This window comes from Piliocolobus tephrosceles, chromosome 2 (genome assembly GCF_002776525.5).
Source record: "Piliocolobus tephrosceles isolate RC106 chromosome 2, ASM277652v3, whole genome shotgun sequence".
Classification (NCBI taxonomy): domain Eukaryota; kingdom Metazoa; phylum Chordata; class Mammalia; order Primates; family Cercopithecidae; genus Piliocolobus; species Piliocolobus tephrosceles.
In genome coordinates, this window is record NC_045435.1 from 35,603,313 (window position 1) to 35,629,536 (window position 26,224).

The 26,224-nt window shown below is 40.9% G+C and overlaps 1 protein-coding gene across 3 annotated transcripts; it reads left to right on the top strand.

The window, feature by feature from the left end:
* The first annotated feature begins 157 nt into the window (after positions 1-157).
* POGLUT1 (protein O-glucosyltransferase 1) lies at positions 158-25,900 on the top strand. Of its 3 annotated transcripts, none has more exons than XM_023214015.3 (11): positions 158-320; positions 1,033-1,123; positions 2,512-2,655; positions 8,808-8,943; positions 11,515-11,636; positions 16,791-16,850; positions 18,315-18,414; positions 20,430-20,488; positions 21,994-22,161; positions 22,956-23,012; positions 23,462-25,900. In XM_023214015.3, the coding sequence occupies exons 1-11, from the start codon at positions 236-238 to the stop codon at positions 23,616-23,618; spliced, it is 1,179 nt and encodes a 392-aa protein (XP_023069783.1). In that variant the 5' UTR covers positions 158-235; the 3' UTR covers positions 23,619-25,900. The 3 variants fall into 3 exon arrangements, with proteins under 3 accessions (XP_023069783.1, XP_023069801.1, XP_023069791.1); XM_023214033.1 differs by having other exon boundaries at positions 183-220; XM_023214023.1 differs by lacking the exons at positions 158-320; positions 1,033-1,123 and adding an exon at positions 1,669-1,817.
* Positions 25,901-26,224: the final 324 nt, after the last annotated feature.

Below are 26,224 nucleotides of genomic sequence, written 5' to 3' on the forward strand. Positions count from 1 at the left end.
TGACCTTCAGTTTTCTGGCTGCAGACCTATTTTCCCAGGGATGCCAGGGAGGGAGGATAGGCAACCGGTCCATTGGTTTATTCTCCCCACCTTCCTGGCGCAGCCTTCTCAGGGAAACTCCGCCTCAAGGCGACTGGAGGAGGGGCGCGGGGGGAGGAGGCAGGGTGGCCATCTTTGTGCGGGGCCGCGCTTCTGCCAGCGCCGCGGCGGGGAATCTGCAGTAGGTCGGCTGGCGATGGAGTGGTGGGCTAGCTCGCCGCTTCGGCTCTGGCTGCTGTTGTTCTTCCTGCCCCCAGCGCAGGGCCGCCAGAAGGAGTCAGGTGGGCTCCGGGCAGTGCTGAGCCTGCCCCTTCGGCTCGTGGTCTGGTCGTAGTCCCGAGGCGCTCCTCTGCGCGGCCGGCGCCCAGGAAGATGCTGTGACCGCTGTAGCTAGGATCTGGGCAGAGGGCACCGGGGCGCCTTGCGGCGGAGAGTGAGGTGCCGGGGTCTCTGCTCTTGCTCTGGACGCTGGAGAGTAACCCATGCCCCAGAATTCAGAATGACAGGGCGGAGAGGGAATTCCCCGTTCACCCGCAGGAGGCGTTGCCAGTGCTTGGCTACTCTGGACCTGCCTGAAACACTGAGGGTCGGGGATGGGGGCGAATGTCGTGCGCGCGCGCGTGTGTATATGCGTCGCCAGAAGACAAGAAGAGGGGTTTAATGTCTGTAGCTTTTAACTGATCCTCTTTGTGGAGTTCAATTTGATTAGTAGAAAGTGATAGGCCGCGTCACTATCCATAGCATTCTGACGGTTGGGCGTTAAGCTTGGGAATTTTCCAGTTTCTTGGACACCTGACACCCGGGTAGAGGAACAGACTTGACATGAGCGTGAGTTACACACACAAAAATTCCTCCCTGGCGTTTCGTTTCCATCAGTTGGATGGGAAGGGGATTTCTGAAAGTTTTGCTCCTCTGTTGCTTCTGCCTGTGTGGTGTTAGCAAATAACGCTCAGGAGACTTTTTTTTAACTCTCATTTACTTCACTTTTTAAAGGTTCAAAATGGAAAGTATTTATTGACCAAATTAACAGGTCTTTGGAGAATTACGAACCGTGTTCAAGTCAAAACTGCAGCTGCTACCATGGGTGAGTTATTTTCTTTGATGTGTCTTTGAGAGTTTAGTTGCTGTCACAGGAAGTATTCTAACATCCTCGAGAGATTTTGGTTGCAGTGGTCAGAAAGGCAAGGATGTTTTTCTCTTTCTAGGGAATAAAAATGCTCTGGGATGGGAAAGGCTCAGGTGGTCTCAGCCTAACCACTGACTGGCTGTGGGATTCAGTGCACGTGCACCTGCTTTTCCCACTGGGCTGCAAGCTTCCTGAGGTCAGGGTCTGTGTCTTATTTGTTGTTGTCTCCCTGGTGCTAGCCCTCAGTACGTGCTCAATAAATATTGTTGAGGAAATAAACCCATCTATAGCTGAATCTAGTCCTAAATTTCCTGATGGTTATCTTTAGAAAATGCACGTCAGGGGTATGGTGGTTCATGCCGGTAATCCCAGCACTTTGAGAGGCCATGGCCGGTGGATCACCTGAGGTCAGAAGTTCGAGACCAGCCTGACCAACATGTGGAAACCCTGTCTCTACTAAAAATACAAAAATTAGCTGGGCATGGTGGCACATGCCTGTAATCCCAGCTACTCAGGAGGCTGAGGCAGGAGAATTGCTTGAACCCGGGAAGCAGAGGTTGCATTGAACCCGGATCACGCCACTGCACCCCAGCCTGGGCGACAGAGTGAGACTCCGTCTCAGAGAGAGAATGCACCTCAGGGCCGGGATGAGGTATGGTAGATAGATAACTCTGAAAACAAACTTGGGTGTTAGTGCCAGTACTCCCACTGGTTACCCCTGTGCCAAGCCACTTCAACTCCTCTGGGTCTTAGATTCTTCATCAGTTAAATAACAGGGTCTTTTAAGCTCCGCTTTATGTTATTTTCGACTCCTCAAAAAATTCCCTGGATGCTTATACTTATTAAAAACTTACTATGCACTCAACTTTAAAAGGAATATAAAATAGTGTAATTTTGGTTACTGCTGTCAGGCTATCAGAGTAAGGGGCTATTGGGGAGAGCGTGGACCAGACAGACCAGAACAAGAGAGTCCATGCTATACTGTAAGGCAGAAACTTCACCTGCTGTGGGATTGGGAGGAGATACCAGGAGGACTGAAGTGACTAGAAGGACACAGGTGTGGCATGAGTGGTGAAAGAGGAATACAGAACTGCCAAGGGAGGGGCAATCCAGATGGAGGGAGGAAGAAGAGACATTGACCCACTTTTTACTTTTTATTGCTTTATTGCCATTGATGTTTCAGATTACCTACAGGGCTTCTAGGGAAGAGCTGTTCATTCTCACCCTTGATTCTTTCCTTCCACTTACTGTGTTCTCTAATACAAAACCTAAATGTACTTAGGAAGTAGGTGGAATGGCACCACTCTCTTGGCCTGCTTTCCTTGATGACTCCCATTCTTTCCCAGTGTCATAGAAGAGGATCTAACTCCTTTCCGAGGAGGCATCTCCAGGAAGATGATGGCAGAGGTAGTCAGACGGAAGCTAGGGACCCACTATCAGATCATTAAGAACAGACTATACCGGGAAAATGACTGCATGTTCCCCTCAAGGTAAGAGTTACGAGGTAGATACATCTTCTGACTTTGTTACATATAGGCTTACCTGATACCCTTTTATAGAGGAGCCAATTCATGGGACTAGCAAGCAGATCCCCCCTCCCATTTCAGGCAGACTATGAAATAGTGACAAGCTCTTCTCCTTGCCTGGGAATTTTTATTGCGAGCTACTCTCAAAGTCTGTCTCCTCTGTGAGACTTGGCTCATCACTGGTAGTACTGGTGGTGGCTCTGCCTCTTCTGCTCCTTCCCTGGGATACAGTAGCAGCAGGATACAGGCTGATGAGGCCTAGCAGGAGGGAGCTGGAGTGAAGGAGGAGGAGGAATTGGTTGAATGTCTGTCATGGGCCAGTGTAGTTCTAGATACTGAATATTCAAGGGGAGGTGGTAGAGTCAAGAGGAGTAACTAGATGGGGTGTGGTTGCTCCCACCTGTGATTCCAGCACTTTGTGGTGGATTGCTTGAGCCCAGGAGTTTGAGACCAGCCTGGATTGTGACGAATAATCTGACAGAGTGGCAAATAATATGACAGAGTGAGACCCTGTCTATAAAAAAATGTAAAAACTAAAAATCAGGAGTAACTAGTGCTGCAAATTACGCCAGCCAGGACTTCAGAAATTCAGGTGTGAGACCCGAGGTACCATGTCATTTGGCTGAAGGCAGGGTGGTAGGCAGGGAGGGTCATGGGCTGAGCGTGGAGGTTGGGTTTAGGCAGCATTGCATTTTGGAGTTTTTTTTTGTTTTGTTTTTTTTTAACTCAAATCTTTATAAAATTAGAAGATACAAAACTCAGAGGGCATAATATTCCCTTATGTAAGAGCATCTTTCTAAACAATCCCTATTCTGTCATTAAAAGTAAAATAAATGTGCAGAGTTGCAAAAAAATTATCAATTTGTACATAAAGATTTATATTATTTGTATTTAATAACAACTTTGTAACAATTTAATATTTACTGTTATAAATATGTAAACAAGGCCGGGTATGGTGGCTCAGGCCTGTAATCCCAGCACTTTGGGAGGCCAAGACAGGCAGATCACCTGAAGTCAGGAGTTCGAGACCAGCCTGACCAACATGGAGAAACCCTGTCTTTACTAAAAATACAAAATTTGCCGGGTGTGGTGGCGCGTGCCTGTCATCCCAGCTACTCAGGAGGCTGAGGCAGGAGAATCGCTTGAACCCGGGAGGCAGAGGTTGCAGTGAGCTGAGATTGTGCCATTGCACTCCAGCCTGGGCAGCAAGAGTGAATGAATGAATGAATGAATGAATAAATAAATAAATAAATGTAAACAAGAAAACAGGCTGGGCATGGTGGCTTGTGCCTATAATCCCAGCACTTTGGGAAGTCAAGGCAGGAAGATCGCTTGAGCTCAGAAGTTCAAGATGAGCCTGGGCCACATGGTAAAACCTCATCTCTACAAAAAATACAAACATTAGCTGGGTGTGGTGGCATGTGTTTGTAGTCCTAGCTACTTGGGAGACTGAAGTGAGTGGATCACCTGAGCCCAGGAGGTCAAGACTGCAGTAAGCCTGAGCCATGATTATGCCACTGCACTCCAGCCAGGGTAACAGAGCGAGACCTGTCTCAAATAAATAATAATAATAACAATGAAAAAGAAAAAGAAAGATTATTTAATATCCCACAACCCTGAGGAAATCAGTTACCCTTTGGCTATCAGATATCAGGGGAAATAAGGTTGTAGAGGAAAAAATAATTAAGGTATTTTAAACAGACATTTGTTTCATTATTTGGGACTGAATAATAGAGACTTTAAATATAAATTGTGAGGCTGGGGGAATTTTTAATTTCCACAAATGAGAAAGAAAATAAGAATATAGACATTGTTGGACTTTGAAAGCTTACCCAATGTTTAATAGTTTCCTGAACAATTGCCAAATGAAATGAAATGCTTTCAAAGTTTCTGAAAGGCACAATTCTCTTCTTCCTGAGCGCAGAACATTTTGATCATAATCATGAGCTTAGAAATGTTCTGAAGGGAGTACAGTACCTTTCATTAGCAATAAAGTAATGTATATTTCCAATGACACTGAAAGTTCCCTATCCTAGCTACACGTACAACTAAGGAAAACAGAGAGGGACAAAATACAAATAGAATGCAGTATTCCAGAACACAATACTGAATGAAATGCACACAGTTGTATGATATCTCAAAGATTCCCATATAACTAGAAATAATATCTTTCTAGGTCTAGATACGATTCTTTTTTTTTTTTTTTTGAGAGGGAATCTCACTCTGTCACGCAGGCTGGAGTGCAGTGGCGTGATCTCGGCTCACTGCAACCTCCACCTCCCAGGTTCAAGCGATTCTCTTGCCTCAGCCTCCTGAGTAGCTGGGACTACAGGCGCCCGCCACTACGCCTGGCTAATTTTTGTATTTTTAGTAGAGACAGGTTTTCACCTTGTTGATCAGGCTGGTCTCAAACTCCTGACCTTGTGATCCACCTGCCTCAGTCTCCCAAAGTGCTGGGATTACAGGCAGGTCTAGATACTTTTAATCTATCCAGTTTCAGAAACCTATGTGACATTTTAAAAATTCAGTTTTGAATAAAATAAAATATAAACTCCACATTTCAAGGATGAGCAGAGGAACCAGAGATTTATCTAATTCTAGAGACAAGTCATTTCAAAACTGAGTTGTAATGGTATTTTTTAATAACAGCTTTATTGAGGTGTGGTTAACATAAATTACATGTAAAGTATAGAATTCCCACAGCAAAAAAAGTATATGAGGCTATGTTAATTCACTTGATATACTCATTCCACAATGTAAACATATATCAAAACATTACATTGTATCCTGTTAATATATACAATTATTATTTATCAATTAAAAATAAAACCTACAGTGTACACTAAGTCTTCATGTATGTTTATGCCAAGATAATGAACCTTCCATCACAACCAAAATATTCTTTCTGCCTCTTTGCAGTCCCTGTCTCCTGCATCTCCCTGTCTGCCTCTCCTCCCCATGCCCCACCTTCAGGCAGCTGATGACTACTTTCTCGAATTATGCATTATTTTCTAGAGTTTTCTATAAATGGAATTATTTAAGAGAGTACTATTTTAAAAGCCAAATGTGGCTGGGCATGGTGGATCACACCTATAATCCCAGCACTTTGGGAGGCTGAGGTGAGTGGATCACCTGAGGTCAGGAGTTCAAGATCACCCTGGTCAACATGGTGAAACCCCGACTCTACTAAAAATACAAAAAAATTTATCCAGGCATGGTGGCAGGCACCTGTAATCCCAGCTACTTGGGAGGCTGAGGCAGGAAAATTGCTTGAACCTGGGAGGCAGAGGTTACAGTGAGCTGAGACCACGCCATTACACTCCAGCCTGGTCAACAAGAAAGAAACTCCATCTCAAAAAATAAAAAATTAAATTAAATTAAAAGCCAAATGTGAAAGAAATATGAGTGTTTTAGCTGTAACGTATAAGTTGTACTGCAACTTTTTAGAAACTTTTTAACTAGATTTTTTTTCTTTTAGTGTCAAAGAATGTTACATGCACTTTGGATATTTTAGCATGGTAAAATAAAAAAACAGAGAGGGACAAAATACAAATTGAATGCAGTATTCCAAAACACAATCCTGAATGAAATACACACAGTGGTATGGTATCTCGAAGATTCCTATATAGCTAGAAATAGTATCTTTCTAGGTCTAGATACGATCCTTTTTTTTTTTTTTTTTTTTTTTTTGAGAGGGAATCTTGCTCTGTCACCCAGGCTGGAGCCTGGCTGCCTCTTTGCAGTCCGTCTCTCCTGCATCTCCCTGTCTCCCTCTCCTCCCCATGCCCCACCTTCAGGCAGCCAATGACTATTTTACCATGCTGAAATATCTGGATACCTCCAAAAGACATTCAGTGAAAAGGAAGTTTCTCTTCCACCTCAGACCACTAGTCCCTGAGACCTCTTTTCAAAAAACGATAAGAATTATGTGTCTTGTATATCCTTCTAGAAATAGTCTATACATATATAAGCATCTAGACTTATCAACAAACTAAAACGTGCTCTATCTTCTGTTCTGCACTTAGATTTCTTCTCCATATAACAGTAGATTTTAAGATTGTTCCATAAGAGTCCATAGAGAATGCCTCACTTTTTCATGGCTGCATAATAGTTTATTATATGGATTTCTTTATTCAGCCCTCTATCAGTGGACATTTAGATTATCCCTCACCACATCCCTTTGCTTTTTGGATAATGCAAGCAATGCTGCAGTGAACATCCTTGTTACCGTGAACACTCATGTAAATATATATGTAGGCTAAATTCCTAGAAGTATAATAACTAGGCCAATTAATGTCATTTTAAAATCTTGATAAATAGGCTAGGTGCAGTGGCTTATGCCTGTTATCCCAGCACTTTGGATGGCCGAGACGGGCAGATCATCTGAGGTCAGGAGTTCGAGACCAGCCTCGCCAACCTGGTGAGAACCTGTCTCTACTAAAAATACAAAAATTAACTGGGCATGGTGGCCTGTGCATGTAATCCCAGCTACTCAGGAGGCTGAGGCAGGAGAATCACTTGAAACCAGAAGGCAGAGGTTGCAGTGAGCTGAAATTGTGCCATTGCACTCCAGCCTGGGCCACAGAGTGAGGCGCCATCTCAAAAAAAAAAATAGATAAATAGATAGATAGATAGATAGATAAATAGATAGATAGATAGATAGACAGATAGGCTGGGCACAGTGGCTCTCACCTGTAATCCCAGCACTTTGGGAGGCTGAGGTGGGAGGATCACTTGAGCCCGAGAATTCAAGATCAGTCTGGACAACATACCAAGACTCTGTATTTACACACACACACACACACGCACACATACACTTGCCAGGTGTGATGGCACACACCCGTAGTCCCAGCTACTCAGGAGGCTGAGGTGAGAAGATTGCTTGCTCCTAGGATTTTTGAGGCCACAGTGAGCCATGATCATGCCACTGTACTCTTCAGCCTGGGTGGCAGAGCAACAGACCCTGCCTCAAATTAAAAAATTAAAAAAAAAAAAAAAAGAGAAATCTTGATAAATAGAAGCTAATTGTCCTACAAAGAGGCTAAACACTTCCGTAGCTCATATATCATATGCTGGGAATAGATCTCACAACCTCACCAACACTGCACTATTGGACTTTTTGATCTTTGTCAATCCGATTGGTAAAATTGGTATCTAGTTTCATTGGCATTTCTTTATTATTAATACAGTTGAGCATCTTTTCCTATGTTTGTGAACCATTGATATTTTTTGCAGTTATCTCCCTATATATAAAACACTTGCTTTTTTTTGCTAGGGGGTCTCACTACATTGCCTACTGTGTCACTATGTTGCAGGTCTAGAACTCTTGGGCTCAAAGAACCCTTCTGCCTAAGTCTCCCAAGTAGTAAAACAATATTTTATATCAGTCGTTTCCATGCTACCGGGAAATTTTGATCAAACCTTTGAATGCTGCCTCTAGCATAGTGCTGGTCAGGCCCTCAAAGAATGAGGCAGAAACCAGCTAAACTGTCAGTGTATCTTCTTTTTCTTTCAAGAAATCCTCTGAGGATGCCCGGGAATCTAGTCAGAAAGCTATGTTACAGTATTTATGATTACGTATGTAATACTTTTTCTGGCTTGCAGAACTGATTTTGATAGTGTTCTTTATTCAGGTTGAAGATGATGAAAGGTTTTCTATCTGTTCTCATAAACCAGGAGACTTAATTATAATGGAAATAAAAATGGTGTCTTTGTGAGAAGCAAAGCCAAAGGAACACAGGTAGAAAATTAGCTATTTCAGCTGTTACGAGAGTTTGTATCTTGTCTACTGATTAAACTATGCCATATAAGGGAAATAAAGAAAAGAAGAATGAATAAAGTGGTAGAAATAGCATAATATTCCCTTCAAAGCTATGATGATTTATTTGGAAAATTTTATTAAGTATTTTAAGCTGGAGCAGCTTAGCTAGGAGTGAACTTGCACAATACAAAAAAGCAGAATAACCCCTTTAGACGCATTGCTTTCACGGGACTTTGCAGGAGGCTGATGATCTGGAACACTGGCTTGTCTTACTTTAAAATGTGAATGGGACATCACCTTGTCCTAGAGCCTGCAGGCACTGCTCTGCTGAATTTATGGTATGTCTGGTTGACAGGTGCAGTGGTGTTGAGCACTTTATTTTGGAAGTGATTGGGCGTCTCCCTGACATGGAGATGGTGATCAATGTACGAGATTATCCTCAGGTTCCTAAATGGATGGAGCCTGCCATCCCAGTCTTCTCCTTCAGTAAGGTAAGTGCAGGGAGAGCCACATGGGTGGATGGAGGGTGGTCCTCTAGGTTATGAGCGTGAGATCATTGTCCTGTGACATGGTCTGATGGGCAATGGTAAGGATGAGGACTGAGGTACAGAAATGGGTCTGTGTCTCTATTAGCATCACAGTGATTGAGCAAAAAGACAGAAGAGAGGAAGTTGAGAACCGGTAAGTCATGTAAGATTGCTTGGGTGTCTATAGGGCTAGAGATGGAGGCTAGGGCGTGAGAGGCCTGAGAAACCTACAGGAATTAGAGGTGGGTCTCGAAGATCCTACAGAGCATGGGAGGAAGGAGTCCAAGAAAGCTTAGAGTTAGGGAACACCTTCATTCCAAAAGTTTACTGAGCTCCTACTATGTATATATTCAGCCATAGTGCTGGGTATCATCTGTCCCATCTGTCACCATATTCCAGGGGCCCAGCATGGCTAAAAGTGAACCTGAAGGTGCCAGATAACTCCACACGGTGTGTGTGCAAGCAGTGCATTGAAGGGATAGGCCAGAGATAACCTAGGGGAGATTGGAGTAGCTAGGACACACCTGTGGGCTTAGGGAATTGAGGGCAAGGAATATCTTGTCAGTGCTCAGGTTCATATAAATGTTGTATCACCAGGGATGGGCCTTGGTTCCCCAGAGACAAGGAAAGCATTTGGGGGTGGGGGTGGGAAGGCTAGAAAAGAGTGGATGGAAGATTCTGTGGGGTAAGAGTGAATTGAGGAAAACCTCATGGAATATGGGGAAAGGAACACTATCTCTGATTTGGTTTGTCCAAAGCAGAGGGACCTTTTATCCCCACTTTTTCTTTATCACAGTTTACTTTCTCCCTAGACTTGTTTTATTTCCTGTGTTGCAAGTGGGCAGAGGCCACATTTGTGTTGCATTTCCCATGATCTAGCCTCATTTCTCAAAAGTGCTTGGTTCCATTGTTTGTCGTGAAACTCACCCAGAAGAACAGATAGAGGCTCCCATGTAAGTCAGTAGGGACTTCGTGTTTGTTATCTATCTATTGTTTCTGTGGATAATGCAGTATGACCATCGGTATACTAATTTTCCGTTCATCTTTACTTCCCTCCTGTTTTTTAGATCAGTGACTTCTAGTTTCCAAGGGAGGGTTTTACTCTGTCAACTTTATAGTTAACTGTGCAGCTTCTGTTGAATAGCTGTTATGTTTAAGGTGCTTGAGGAATCACATCATTTTTTTTACATATTTGAGAGACAGCAAACAGCATATTGTGCATGTATTTCCAGTGGAAGAAACAGGAGAGTTAGAGGTTTATCAGTGGCCAGATTTTTAACAGAAGTAACCATTAAAAGGGAACAAATGGAGGCCAGGCACAGTGGCTCACTCCTGTAATCCTAGCACTTTGGGAGGCCGAGGCAGGTGGATTTAAAAAAAAAAAGGAACAAATGGTTTCAAACTTCTTTCATTTTTTTGAGACAGAGTCTCTGTTGCCCAGGCTGGAGTGCAGTGGCGCGACTTTGGCTCACTACAACCTTCACCTCCTGGGTTCAAGCGATTCCCCACCTCAGCCTCCCGAGTAGCTGGGACTACAGGCACCCGCCACCATGCCCGGCTATTTTTTTTGTTTTGTTTTGTATTTTTTAGTAGAGACAGGGTTTCACCATGTTGACCAGGCTGATTTCGAACTCCTGACCTCAGGTGATCCACCTGTCTTGGCCTCCCACAGTGCTGGGATTACAGGTGTGACCCACTGTGCCCAGCCTCAAACTTCTTTGAAAAGATATGTGATAACACCCCTTCCTCTCATTCTGCTCATCCATACTTCTGACCCTGATCCATGAATAACCAAGAATGTATTGACCAATCAATGTGAGCCCAACAGTGCCATAGTATGAGATAACACTAGCTAATATTTATCAAGTACGTAAAATGTGCCAGATACTGTTCTAAGCTTTTTACATATATCAACTCATTTAATATGCAAAATAAGCCTTTTAGGTAGATCATATTATTGACATTATTGTTTCCCCCATTATAGTGATAAGGAAGCTGAGGCATAAAACCATTAAGTAACTTGCCTAGAGCTGTAAAGAGGTGGAGTCAGCATCCAAACCCATATGATCCACCTCAGAAGCCCACACTCTTAACCATTGCACTATATTTCTTGGCTCTTGCTCTCAAAAAAACCCATTGGGAAATAACCAAAAACTGGTAAGACAGTGTAAACTCTTAAGTGTAATAGTTAAGCAATGAGAGAGCTCTGTGATTTTTCAGAATTGGGCATATTGTTTCCTTAAATTGAAAATCTTAACAGTATACATCCCCTAGGAAAACAGAATTTGGGGGAACTGAAAATGTTGACCTTTAATGTGATTCTAAATTCTGGAATTCAGTGAGCCCATGACTTTTAATCCATAGTCACTTTTGCCTTTTAATGTCTACAGGCTAGACTTTGGAAAATAGGGAAAATATATATTTGGCAGTGTGACACTAAACCAAGGCTGTCCAGATCCAGTGGCATGATTGCAGTTGCCTCTTTTCACTCTGTTCCAAGACTGATTTAGAACGACCTGTCTGTTTTTGTTGAAGACATCAGAGTACCATGATATCATGTATCCTGCTTGGACATTTTGGGAAGGGGGACCTGCTGTTTGGCCAATTTATCCTACAGGTCTTGGACGGTGGGACCTCTTCAGAGAAGATCTGGTAAGGTAGGTCCTTTAAAGAAGTTTTATTTTTTTCTCTTTCTGGGTTTTTTTGAAATAAACCATAGAATATAACCAATAATTTACTTTTTTTTTTTTTTTTTTTGAGACAGAGTTTCACCCTTGTTGCCCAGGCTGGAGTGCAATGACACGATCTCAGCTCACTGCAACCTCCACCTCCCAGGTTCAAGTGATTCTCCTGCCTCAGCCTCCTGAGTAGCTGAGATTACAGGCATGCGCCACCACACCCGGCTAATTTTGTATTTTTAGTAGAGATGGGGTGTCTCCATGTTGGTCAGGCTGGTCTCGAACTCCTGATCTCTGGTGATCCGCCCACCTCAGCCTCCCAAAGGCTGGGATTACAGGCCTGACCACCGCGCCCAGCCTATTTACTTTTAAGTAACTAATTTTTAAGTTAAAAATTAAGGACAGAAAACTGTAACATAAACAATTTTGTATATGTCTAATAATGTTTACATATCCATAGAAAAGGGCTGAATAGTCCATCCTAAACTATCAGCAATGCCTCTTTGCAGGGGATTGCCAGAGACTTTTGTTTTCTATTTTAAATTTTTCTTTTTTTAATTTAATTTAATTTTTTTTTTTTGCAACAGAGTCACGTTCTGTCTCCAGGCTGGAGTGCAGTGGTGCTATCGCGGCTCACTGCAACCTCTGCCTCCCAGGTTCAAGTGATTCTCTTGCCTCAGCCTCCTGAATAACTGGGATTACAGGCATGCACCACCACACCCGGCTAATTTTTTGTATTTTTAGTAGAGATGGGGGGTTTCACCATGGTGACCAGGCTGGTCTGGAACTCCTGGCCTCAAGTGATCCACCCACTGGGTGCTGGGATTACAAGTGTGAGCCACTGTGCCCAGTCAGTATTTTCAGTTTTTCTATACTTAAGATTCTTTAAATAAGAGTGCGTTCTTTCATAGTAAGAAAAAATGACTGACTGTGTCATGTGGGGGATAGAAAATTATTTGGAAGAATATAAACGTACTTGGCAGTTGAGAACTAAATACTTTAGGCAGGGCTGAGGGAGCATAAATGTCCCATAAGCATCTCAAGTACAAGCTTATTCCAGATCCTCTCTGATTCATGACTGAGACATGCCTTGGCCTGTGGACTCCATCCTGCTATCATTTCAGAATTTAGATTGTGTAGCTCATCCAAGCTGTAGGTATTTCTTACCTAGCTACATTTTACATCATGATTCAGACAACTTTGGTGCTTAATTAGGGAACTTCCAGAAACACAGTCATTATAGACCTTCTCTCAGGTATAAGGAAAGCAAACAATTCAACCTTGTTTCCATAAATACCTATCAACTCTCCCAAGTGTGGCTGAAGATTCAAAGAGGCTTAAGGGAATATTCCCTTCCTGAAGAAACGTACAGGGCTGCAGTCCTCAGTGGTGGGTAGAGCCCTTTGTTAAAAAACAAACTTCTCCAGTGGGTATAATTTGGTAATTTTAAAAAATAGTAACAGTCTCATATTTTACAGAACTGGAACTAGAAATTGTCTTTGTCCAGCCCTTTATTTCAGTGATAAGGGAATGAAGGCACAGAAAGGTTTAGTGATCTGGTCAAGGTCAGAAGCAAATCTAGGTCCTGGTTTCCAAGTGCTTTATCCAACCTTCTTTACTGGTTAATATTCCTTGTGTTTTCCTGACATTGAGACTGTCATTCCTTGTTTATTTTTGGGTTTTGAACATAATTTTGAGACAGGGGGAAAAGGTGTGTTTTTTTTTTGTTTGTTTGTTGGTTGTTTTTTAAAATTTTTTGTAGAGACAGGTCTTGCTATGTTTCCCAGCCTGATCTCAATCTCCTGGGCTCAAGTGATCCTCCCCCCTTGGCCTCCCAAAATGCTGGGATTACAGGCATGAGCCACCACACTAAGCTGGAAAAAAGGTTTTAAACTTTTTTTCCCCTAAGTTATTCTTGGCCTTGGCCTTGGTTTTCTAATCCTTTCCCCCACCCCACCCCCTCAGGTACTTGCAAATACCCTTTTCACATTCTTCTTTTTGTAGCTCTTTTCCCACCTGCCATGCAGCTGCCTTGTTTTTAAAATCTTTAAAAACATTTTAACTCATTATGAAACCTATATATGCTCATAAAATTTTACAAATATGTATAACTTAGTCAACTTTCCCCCTAACTTATTGGTGTATCTAAGTAATCTTTCCATGTCAGTACATATGAAGCAGTCACTTTATTTATTTGTTTGTTTGTTTGTTTATTTTTAAGAGGCAGGATCTCACTATGTTGCCCAGGCTGGACTCAAACTCCTGGGGTCAAGGTGTTATCCAGTTACTCCACCATGTAGTTATTAATACCATTTACCCCCATGTAAACTAGTAAACAATTTTTAGGCAGATAGAATGTTTTAAAGTGTAATCTTATATGAATGCTTTTTTTCTTTTGATACCTTCCTATTTTATTCAATTGAATTTATTCATGGTTATAGAATTGCCATTTTGTTTTTTAGAACCCTCCATTTGGAATCTCTAGTGATATTCATTGGTTACTTTGAAAATTTAATAATCTGCTTGTTTATCCATCTGCACTGATGTCTGCCTGCCATTTTTCGTTCTATTTTTCTGGTATTTTGGGAGTTTGTGCCCACTGATTTATATTTCACTCTGTAGAAGAATTCATTGTTCTTTACAGATTAAATATTTCATTTGCTATTGTCAGAGAGAGTTTAAAAAAGAGGGCTGGGGTAGCACCAGGCTGTGGTGGCCACTGTTAGCACTTGCCTGGAGAAACAAGTCCTAAGCTAGGTCTTTTAAGGAAGGATGGGTAGGTTAGGAGAATGAAAGAGAGAGAACAGTGATACACAGTTTGGGTCTGTGTATGTATATTAAACACAGCTTCCCTAGGAACCTAGGAAATAAAGAGAAGTAACTTTGATTATAAATTGATACATTTTTTGTTAGATAGTTTGACAATATGTATCAAAATTGGAAATGTATACTGTGTATCCTTTGACCCAGCTGTTTCACATCTAGAATGTAACCTAAGGAATTAGACAAGTGTGCAAAGATTTCTGTACAAGGATGTTTACTACCATGTTGTTTCTTAGAGCAGAAAGTTGGAAACTACCCAAAAGCCCATCAATAAAGGATGAAGTGAATCATAATATGACTGTAAAATGGAATTTTTGCAGTGAGTCTTTGCCAGAGGTTATAAAATGGAATATAGTGCATGAATGGAAAGGCAGTGTAGGTTTTAAAAGCTCTGGGTTCAAATCCTGGCTCTTATTAGCTGCATGACTCTGCACAAGTTGCTGAACCTCTGAAGGACCTCATTTGTAAAATAAGGATGATAAAACCTACCTCTTAAGATTGTGAGAATGATTTTATATTTACAAAGCACTTATAACAATGTCTGTAACACAGCGAAGTGCTATATAGATGTTGGCTGTTATTATTATTTATATTTCCTATTAAGATTGTTACCTGGGCTGGGCGTGGTGTCTCACGCTTGTAATCCCAGCACTTTGGGAGGCCGAGGCGGGCAGATCATGAGGTCAGGAGATTGAGACCATCCTAGCTAACATGGTGAAACCCTGTCTCTACTAAAATTACAAAAAAATTAGCCGGGCGAGGTGGCGGGCGCCTGTAGTCCCAGCTACTCGGGAGGCTGAGGCAGGAGAATGGCGTGAACCCTGGAGGCGGAAGTTGCAGTGAGCAGAGATGAGCCACTCCACTCCAACCTGGGCAATAGAGTGGGACTCTGTCTCAAAAAACTAAAAAATGATTGTAACCTAACAGTATGTATGGTGTGACCTCTGTTACATAGAGCAAAGTTTCTCAGTATTAGTGTTGCTGACATTTTGGGCTGGATAATTCTTTGTCCTGGGAGCTATCCTGAGCTCTGTAGGATTGTGTAGCAGCATCTCTGATCTATACCCACCAAGTGCCAGTAGCAGTCCCCTAGTAGTAACAACAAAAAATGTCTACAGACATGGCCAAATGTCCCCTGGGTGGGAGGGAAGGGCAAAATTACCCCCAGTTGAAAGCTACTAATATGAAGAAATGATTGCCAGGAAATTCTTGGCTAAAACGTTACATTGTTACCTGTAGACGGGGAGATTCCAGAGGACTTCTTTTATCTTTATGCTTTTTCATGAGAACTTTGCATGAGGAGCATGAAATATTTTCCACCAAAAACAAAACAACAAAAATCCAGTGCTATAGTGTCTCTGCTTGGGCAGGAAGAAGTAGGGGGTAAACAAGATACTTCTGGCCTTAGACTGGAGAATCAGGTAAAGGTGATCCATCCAGAAAAGGCCAGAGGATGAGCCAGGTTGGCTGAGGGTGGAGGTCTGAGGACCTGGAAAATACTGAGCAGCATTCTCAGCTGAGTGAAAATAAGCAGTATGACATTATATGTATCTGAAAAGGATCTATGCCTAGAAAGTTTATATCCTGAGTTTCTCCATTACTATAATACAGCCCACCAATCCCTCATTAACTTCAGTTCAGCCTTCCCCTCCTTTTTCAGAGGAAGATGCTGTGCAGACTTCTGTGCAGGGAGGGTTCCTACGAAGCAAGTTAAGAATGATGCATCTGTGAGCTAGCAGTTTCAGTAAAGAAGGCTGGCCGTGGTAATGTGTACTGAGATCTGAGTTTCAAGGACTTCATCTTTATGGAGCACTTAGTCTGGCTTTAAGAATACAAAGGTGCTTTTCAAATATCAGACTTAAATCTAATGACACTTCCCACCTATGGAAAACATAAAATCAGAGAGTGATTTCCCTTTCATTACATTTCTGATGCTTTTTAAATTTTTTGCAGTTTTGTTCACATAATTAATTTCATCAGTAGCACCCTACTTAAGGTACAGAGGAAATCCACATTTGCCAAATTATAAAGACACCTAATCATGACCTTCAGGGTTTGGGGGCTTTTCTTTCAATGTTGTTAACTTGTTAATGGGGAGTAGATTTGCAGATGCAACTGAATAGCACCTCCAGAGCCATGAAATGGTAGCAAAAGGAAACAAAGTGTCCTTTAGGGCTTTTTCTTTTGAGTAGCTTTGATTAGACTTATTTAGAAATATGAAGCTCTGAACTAATCTTCAGAAATGGTTAAAGCACATTCTTATATAGTTCAAAAAGAGATATCGAAACTAATTAAATTCTGTATTCTTAGGTCAGCAGCACAGTGGCCATGGAAAAAGAAAAACTCTACAGCATATTTCCGAGGATCAAGGTGAATTATTTTCTGACATTTTACAAATATATTCTTCCAAGTAATGTAAAATATAAGTAACCTCGAGGGTATGACAAGCTCTGTAGTTCAAAGGGAAAGCTAAGATAACAAAGAAATGTGGAATCACAATTTTAGATTTGAGAATAATTCACATTATTTGCCCAAATCACCATTGACTGAGTTGATATTCAAAGAAGTAAAGTTCATCCATTTCAGTCATTTAGCAGATATTTTACATAGTGTCACAAGTGTGTTGGCCATTGATTGTGTGATGTCAAACACAACAGATGGGTGTCTTCTTACAGTCCCTCGGAGTAGCTTATGATCAGTTTCTAGGAGTAGCTTATAATCATGCCACAGTCACTCTGCTGGTTAACACAGAGCAGGACTCAACACCATATTTCTTAACTGCCTTTTTTATCAGAACATGTGGCTGCCAAATAGTAGTTAAGAGCACAGACTGAGACTGCTGAAAATGAAGAAGAGAGCAGGGAGGAAAGAGAAAAGAAAAATGGCAAAGGTAGTAGAAGGACCCTGTGTTTTTCAGCTCCATAGTCCCAGTGCCAATAACAGTTCCTAGCATGTCGATATAGATAAATATCTGTGAAGTAGATGAGTAGAAAAGACCGTGAAGGGAGAAGGGTTTTGTAGTTTTAGCAAGTGAGTCCTTGCCAGAGATTGTACTCTCTCTTCACCCTCCTCTTCGCTTGGGAGATAGACTTTAGGAGGTAAATGGATTATCCAGCTACTATGTCCTGTTTCTTACCAACTTCTTTGATTCTTAAATCTTGAAGTCACAAATTAACTTGGGGACCATGTCTGGACTTCAGGAGTTTTAGGACTCCCTTGAAATTATGTGGGGATATGTGCATTTTTCTGGGAAGGAGAGGAGGTTGGTTCATAGTTCTTAACAGATTATCAAGGAATCCATGATGTCTCACATGTCAAGACCCTCTGCTACTTGGAACATCACTAGAAATTTTTCCACATGTAGTCATTAGGTTTTTAAGCCCTTTGGTTTTTGTGCATTTTTAAAAAATTAAATATTATACTGGACTGTACAGAGTTACATAACAAAGGTCATGTAGCTGTTTTAGTGAGTGGTGACTAGCTAGCCTCACAGTTATAAACACCAGTGATAATAGAAGCTACATGAACTTTCCTAAAAGGGAAATCATTCCCTGGGATTTGACTATAGTGACCTGAACAACATACCCTTTAAGTCCAAATGCAGACAAAGAAGAGCCAAGCACTCCCCAACCCTAAAGGTACAGAGGGGACCAGCCCTGGACGACCTAGATGCTGCAGTACCCAGTGTACCCCTCCTCTGCTGTCACGGCACCAGTGAATTGTCCATTTGTGCAGAGTCATTGCCTTGGGTCCTAATCCTGCTCACCTTTCAGGGATTGGGAACAGTATTCTAATACAGGCCACACAGTTTTATGTCACGTGTTTCTTTTATAGGACAAGTCCAGAACGAGATCCTCTCATTCTTCTGTCTCGGAAAAATCCAAAACTTGTTGATGCGGAATACACCAAAAACCAGGCCTGGAAATCTATGAAAGTAATCACCAGTCATCTGACTAGAACTACAGCAGTGAACATTCTCACTCAAAGAACATTGCCACCTGGGTAGAATTTGAGATTAGGTTTCCTCTCAGTGGTGAGGTGAATGTATAGAGAGTTCCATGAACCAGCATTAGCATATATGTAAATTCTCCTTTTTCAAACTTACATTGCTTTTCTGGCCATATTATGACTAGTATATTGCACTACTTTGAAGGTTTAAACCAAGGGTCACAAACTTTTTCCAGGAAGGGCCAAATAGTAAATATTGTAGGTTTTACAGGTCATATGGTCTCTGTTGTAGTTGCCAAAGAAAGCAGCCATAGGCAGTTTGTAAATGAATGAGGCTGGCAGTGTTCTTATAAAAACTTTATTATGGCCGGGCATGGTGGTTCACGCCTGTAATCCCAGCACTTTGGGAGGCTGAGGCGGGTGGATCACTTGAGGTCGGGAGTTTGAGACCAGCCTGGACAACATGGTGAAACCCTGTCTCTATTAAAAAATACAAAGATTAGTCGGGCATGGTGGTACGCACCTGTAATCCCAGCTACTTGGGAGGCTGAGGCAGGAGAATCGCTTGAACCTGGGAGGCAGAGATTGCAGTGAGCCAAGATTGTGCCATTGCACTCCAGCCTGGTGACAGAGCAAGACTCCATCTCAAAAAAAATAGAATAAATAAAATAAAATAAATTTAAAAAGTAGAAGTTTATTTATGGGCACTGAATTTTGAATTTCATGTAATTTTGTCATAAAATATTCTTCTTTTGCCTTTTCTTTTAACCATTTGAAATGTAAACATTTCTTAGTCCATGACAAAAACAAGCAGTGGGTCAGATTTGGCCTATGGGTCGTAGTTTGCCAACCCCTGGTTTAAATCAATGGTCTCAACCCTGGCTGTGCAGTACAACCAGAGAGCTTTAAAAAATGAATTAAATGAGTCAGAATCTCTGGGGCTGGTGTCCAGGAATCTTCATTTGTTTAAAATTTTTCAAGTGATTCTAAGGTGAAGCCAGAAATGGGACCATTGGTTTACAGTCCACTCTCTCCTCTTAACTCTGTGGCTTTTTGCCTTAATCAAAGAAATTAAAGCCTTAACCTTCCTTTATATGACATTTCCATATGCCATATGAGGATGCTATAAGAAAAAGCTTTAGACTTCTTGGGAGAAAACTAAGTAAATCTGAGGTGTATGTATTATTTCATACAGTTTTTTAATCAGATAGGAGCAAGTGAGCTTATAAAACTTTGTTAAATAATAAAAATATGAAAAATGTATTCATTTAGAATACAAGTTGTTAGCATCTACTGTGGGAGGCTGCAGAAGCAAACAAAACTTGTCCCCTCATCAAGGAGTTTACCATCTGCTAAGGTGGATGGAGTGTACATGGGGATCTCAAACTCAGATGTCCCCAGGGACCAGCAGGTGCTATCAGTAGGTGAGCAAGAGAGAATACTAACACTTCCAAGTGTTAATAAGAGCCCAGTTTGCCAGATCATCCTTTTTATTCCCCAAGAAAGATTGGAAATCTGGATTTTTGCAAGAAATATCCTACTACCTATAAATGTTGGCAATGATTTGATTTTTTTTTTTTTTTAATACTTTGCATGCCCAACATAATTTGAGCATGGGCTGTATACACCCCTAAGGTTATCAGCCAGCACTTGGGATCTTCTCTGCATACATAATTTACACAGAGTGAAGTGTGCTGCGGGCTGTGACATCTGAATTCAAAGGAGGGCAACGTGGCTTTAGGTGAGCTTAAACTCTGAAATCAGACAGGCCCTGGTTAAAACTCTGTCTTCTATTTAGAGCCACATTGACCTTGAGCAAATCTCAACTTCCGAAGCCTTGGCTTCTGCATTTATATAATGGGAATAATAATGTCTCCTGAGTATATTGATTGTGAAGCTTAAATGAGGTAATGTTGATGAAATGTTTAACAATGCTTGCTGCACAGTGATCACAATAAATGCTGTTGCTGCTAATACTAATAACTTCCTTTCCACTTAAAGGATACCTTAGGAAAGCCAGCTGCTAAGGATGTCCATCTTGTCGATCACTGCCAGTACAAGTAAGATTTCCAGGACTCCTGACTCTTGGTTTCCATACTGCTTTTGAAATAGCTTCACTTTGGGTGAGAACTTTAATATGAAGCCCAGCTGGAGTAAATGAAAGTTGCATTAATTCATTTCACTGGCTTTTCCTGAGGGCCTGTATGCACTGACCTGAGTTCTGCGGGGACTGTAGAGAAGAATGGAACATCTGTAGAACAGAACAACAGATAGCTGCATGCTAGCTAGTAATCACAGTAATGTAATTACCTCTCCATATGCCCCACCCACTCAATAGTTGAAGTTAGAATAAATATTTCTCAGTTAATAAATATTAGAATTATTATCCTGGTGTGCTGGCATGCTTCTATAGTCTTAGCTACTCGGGAGGCTGAGGTAGGAGGATCCTTTGAGCCCAAGAGTTCAAGACCAGCCTGGGCTACATAGTGAGACCCTGTCTCTAAGAGAAATAAAATTCCAGGACTAAGAATTCGATGAACAGGTAAAACCAGGTCTAGAGGAGGGCAGCAGTGGTGGGGGTGGCTCAGAGTTAGGAATGCCAGTGACACACAGAGTAGGATCTACATGGTGAAAGCAACTCTGGTTGGAGACAGGTGCATGCATGAGAAATGCTGAGAAGACAGCCTTTTTTTTTTTCCTGTGGGCAATCTCTGAAAATTGATTAGGTTTGCCTTATTCTCCTCTCTATACCAGAGGGCCCTTATCCCTCAGGAGGTGAGCAGTGGGGAAGTGAGCATTACCACCCGAGCTCTGCCTTCTGTCAGATCAGCTTGGCATTAGATTGTCATAGGAGCACAAACCCTATTGTAAACTGCGCGTGCAAGGGATCGAGGTTGCGTGCTCCTTATGAGAATCTAATGCCTGATGATCTGAGGTGGAACAGTTTCATCCAAAACCATCTCCCCCACACTACCCATCCATGGAAAAATTGTCTCCCATGAAACCGGTCCCTGGTGCCAAAAAGGTTGGGGACCATTGCTCTATACTTTAAGAGAAGAGGGTGATATCTAGGAAGCAGTGGAGACCTTTGAGCAGATGGGGTACACTAGAGGAAAAACAAGGCTTTGGGAGGCCATGACTAGTTAGAGACATTAGGCCTAGAAAAGCTTGTGAATTTTTTTTTTCACTCTTTATATTCTATGTTTACCATTGAACATTTATTTTCTCAAATATGTTCCAAATCTACAAACTGTCATTTCCTTCTGAGCCCTGTATACACTCTACCCGGCACCCAGCTCTTGACCCTATCTAGCTCTGTCTGGAGAAAATAATCCCCTATTTTTCCTCACCCTGACATTCCCAGAACAACCTGTAGTCCTAGCCCTGGTAAAGCAAAGAGTTGATGAGAAACCCCTTAGGAACATACAATGTGTCCTTGAAAACTCAAAGTGGAAAGAGAGTGGAGAGGAATCATGAAAGAAGGGGAGGGGAGAATAAGCATAAAAGGTCATATTTGTGGCAACAGGCATATAGTATCAAGTGTATTTTGCTCTTTTTTCCCCAGGTATCTGTTTAATTTTCGAGGTGTAGCTGCAAGTTTCCGGTTTAAACATCTCTTCCTGTGTGGCTCACTTGTTTTCCATGTTGGTGATGAGTGGCTAGAATTCTTCTATCCACAGCTGAAGCCATGGGTTCACTATATCCCAGTCAAAACAGATCTCTCCAATGTCCAGTAAGCAGTTATCCCCCAATGCAGAGTTTCTAAAGACCCTTCCAATCTGCTTTTAAAAATGCCTTTAATGCCTTAAAACCAGTCATGTAAGACATTTAGTCCTATGATTTTTTTCCATTGAAAGCTTTTTTTCCTCTTGGTTTACATACATAGTATTGCATTATTATCCAAGTAGGCTATAAGTGGAATTTAATTTGAAAAAGCGCTTTAATACTGGTTTCAAGTGAAACATTCAGACAAAATGAAGTTAAAAAGCTCTAATCTCTCCAAGACTAAAGATAGGGATATTCAATCTTATTATATTGTCAAAAGGATTTTCAGATGCAGCGTGAGAATTGATTCAAGTGAAGCTTCGGCAAATTTCCTCTCATGATGGGAGGAGCAAGGAAGAGGTATAGAGAAGGACAAGAGTTATCTGCATATTGTTATCATGGTGATATCTGTGTGTATATATATATTATTTCTATATATAAAAATATATATAAATATGTAAGATAAATATAAATATATAATATACTGTAAAATATAAATATACAAAATATATGTAAATATATAATGTAACTTCTGTATTTTCTCAAATATGTCCCAAATCTACAATAGGGTATCTTTAATCAGTGTGTGGGGTTTTTTTTATTATTTTGTTCTTGAGAGAACCCTGATATCTTTGCTTTAAGGAAATAATCCACCATCTACATACCTAAAATTATCCATAGACCTCAGTCTATATGGTCTTTCTGACTTAGTGCTAATGAGGTTGGTCTATATTTCAGAGTCTAAAATTCTTTTCATTTTAGAGAGCTGTTACAATTTGTAAAAGCAAATGATGATGTAGCTCAAGAGATTGCTGAAAGGTGAGTTCTGTTCATTTTCCCTTTCTGCTTCACTTTGTCATCCCCATTATGCCCTAGCCAAAGTTACCTGAATATTGTTATCATGGTGATATCTGTATTTTATCCTCATCATATGGAGATAATTCAGAACTAAAGCTGTCCTGGGGGGAAACATATACACACGTCTACATATGCCTAAGCTTTATAGAAGTAGACTAAATCTTTGAGGTAGTTAAACAGGTATGAACATTGGCTGTTTATAAGTTGTTTTAAAGGAAAAAGATGTTAAGTTCTATTGCTACATGCATGTATGTGGATATGATTGCCATAGGGTTGGTTCTTGAGGCTCAAATGAATTAATTTATATAAAATGCTGAATAATGCTTGGCACAAGGTGAGCACTCAAATGCACACTGTTATTATTATTAAATTCTGTGCTTTAACATTTTCTTGTTAAATCTTGTCTCTAGGGGAAGCCAGTTTATTAGGAACCACTTGCAGATGGATGACATCACCTGTTACTGGGAGAACCTCTTGAGTGAATACTCTAAATTCCTGTCTTACAATGTAACAAGAAGGAAAGGTTATGATCAAATTATTCCCAAAATGTTGAAAACTGAACTATAGTAGTCATCATAGGACCATAGTCCTCTTTGTGGCAACAGATCTCAGATATCCTACGGTGAGAAGCTTACCATAAGCCTGGCACCTGTACCTTGAATACCTGTTATCAAGCCAAATACCTGGTTTTCCTTATCATGCTGCACCCAGAGCAACTCTTGAGAAAGATTTAAAATGTCTAACACACTGATATGAAGCAGTTCAACTTTTTGGATGAATAAGGACCAGAAATCATGAGATGTGGATTTTGAACCCAACTCTACCTTTCATTTTCTTAAGACCAATCACAGCTTGTGCCTCAGATCATCCACCTGTATGTGTCCATCACTGTGAAATTGACTGTGTCCATGTGATGATGCCCTTTGTCCCATTATTTGGAGCAGAAAATTCATCATTTGGAAGTAGTACAGCTCATTGCTGGAACTGTGAAATTATGCTAGGTGTGATCTCTGTCACTTTATTTTAATGTAGGAAACCCAATGGGGTTTATGAAAAATACTTGGGGATCATTCTCTGAATGGTCTAAGGAAGCGGTAGCCATGCCATGCAATGATATAGGAGTTCTTTTTTGTAAAACCATAAACTCTGTTACTCAGGAGGTTTCTATAATGCCACATATAAAGAGGCCAATTGCATGAGTAATTATTGCAATTGGATTTTGGGTTCCCTTTTTGTGCCTTCATGCCCTACTTCTTAATGTCTCTCTAAAGAAAAAAAAAAAAAAAGACAAAGCCTCTTAATAAATTTAGGAAGTAGTTCTCATTCTTTAATGGAACTATACATAGAGCAGCAGCTCTTCCTCACCCTTTGCATACCTTTAATATTTTTCCTTCTTAAATTGGCCACAGCAGGGGTCATTCACACTCTCACTGTCTTGCAGGAACCACAAGAAGTCTTCATATGTGAATGTGCCGTTCATTTGGTAGTTAAGAGCATTCAACTTCAAATATATAGGAGATATTTGTTTTAGTGCAAATCCATGTTGGAGTGCCTCCTTTTTCCTTTTTTCCCTTTTTGAAAAAGATGTTTTGGGTAGTAGTTTAATATCTCAGGGTGCTCTTTCTAACATAATGAAGAAAAATGTTTAGATTAAAACTCTGGAGTCTGATGACTTAGAGCTATCCTTGACCCTTAGGCCCACCCTTTCCACAGAGAAATCACCTCTCTTCTTTTGTCTCTTAAGATCTATTTGGTATTAACTAGTTTCAGAATTAGTAAATGTGAGATTCAGTCACATAATTATCAGACATTCCATTTGTCAGAAATCTATTAGGCTTTTTAAACTCTTTTCCACAAAATTTTAAGTCTGTTGACCTTCTTAGAGAAGTTGAACATGCTTGGCAAGATCATTTCATGGAATAAGCAGATGTTTAAAGTTGGATTTTTTTTGTGTTTTTTTTTGTTTTGTTTTGTTTAGTACTAGCAAAGCACAGGGACTGTGTTCTTAGGTGCTGTGAGTCTGTCCAGATTTCTGAGTTGTACTATGGTTTTGCCTTGTCACTATGAGGCCCTACTAGGTGTAAGCATTGTCTCTGAATTTAATTTCCTCTAATCAAAATAGGAACAAAATTTGCTATCCTTTAGATTAGGAGCTGAAGATTCATTTCCCTGGGAATGTTTCCCATTTAGCTTCAAGTTTTAGCTCAAACATCACCTTCTTTCTGACTCCTTTCATTCATTCCTCGAGGCAGTAAGGGGCTACCATGGTACTTTGCTTATGCCTGTATTATATGACATTACTGTAGTTGCTTGACTGTTTCTCCTACTGTTCTGTGAACTTATTAATAGGTGAGAATCTAGTTTTACTCATCTTGATGTCTCCAGGATCCAGCACAGTGCCTCACACAGAATAGATCCCAAAGAACTGGTGGGTGGGTGGGTGGATGGAGGAATGGAGACAGTTGGCTTAACTGGATCCTCTATACAGATTGTTACTGGCTCCAAAGGATGATTAGATAAGACTGTAAGAATTGGATCAATGTAAATCCTCACCTGCCCTTTGAAGAGCCAATAAGAGCATCTTTGTCTTTAAATACAGCAAATGTTATTCAGATTTTGTACTTGTCTGTTTACCTCAGTGTAGATGATATGAGGATGGTATAACTATGTAAATGGTTTGTTTTTGAAAATAATTTGTTTCCCCACAACTTTTGAAGGTTTTATTTGTTGTTGTTGTTACTAGTTCAGTCCCAAACTTACCCTTTCCTTTTCAGAGAGCTAATGGCCATGCTTTTCTTCAAGGAAAGAATAGTTTATTTGAATGAAGTGGGATACTTGGATAACACAAATAATGCTTTTTATTTATTTATTTTGGGAGTGTTATCTATGTGCTGTCAGTGACCCACCTTATTCTACTATATCAGGTCAGATTTTCCTAGTGGTCAAGAACAGAAACGGCCTCTTGCTAGTTTAAGCAAAGTAACTTACTAGAAGAATATGAGGGCATCTCGTGGAATCTAAAAAGGTTTTATAGTGGTTAGAAGGATAGAAGCAAGGGCACCTCCAGGAATCTCAGCAAGAATTTTGACTGTTTCCAGGGTGCTACCATAATGCAGTTCCCTTGCCTATTGGACTCTGTCTCAGCCCAGAATTCCCAAGGGCAAAAAATTTAA

What these genes read in the sequence shown, in the direction of transcription:
- POGLUT1 (XM_023214015.3), top strand. Translation starts at nt 236, where the DNA reads ATGGAGTGGTGGGCTAGCTCGCCGCTTCGGCTCTGGCTGCTGTTGTTC. An exon ending in GGGCCGCCAGAAGGAGTCAG is followed by an intron (nt 321 to 1,032) that starts GTGGGCTCCGGG and finishes CACTTTTTAAAG; the next exon opens with GTTCAAAATGGAAAGTATTT. An exon ending in AGGCCTGGAAATCTATGAAA is followed by an intron (nt 18,415 to 20,429) that starts GTAATCACCAGT and finishes TTCCACTTAAAG; the next exon opens with GATACCTTAGGAAAGCCAGC.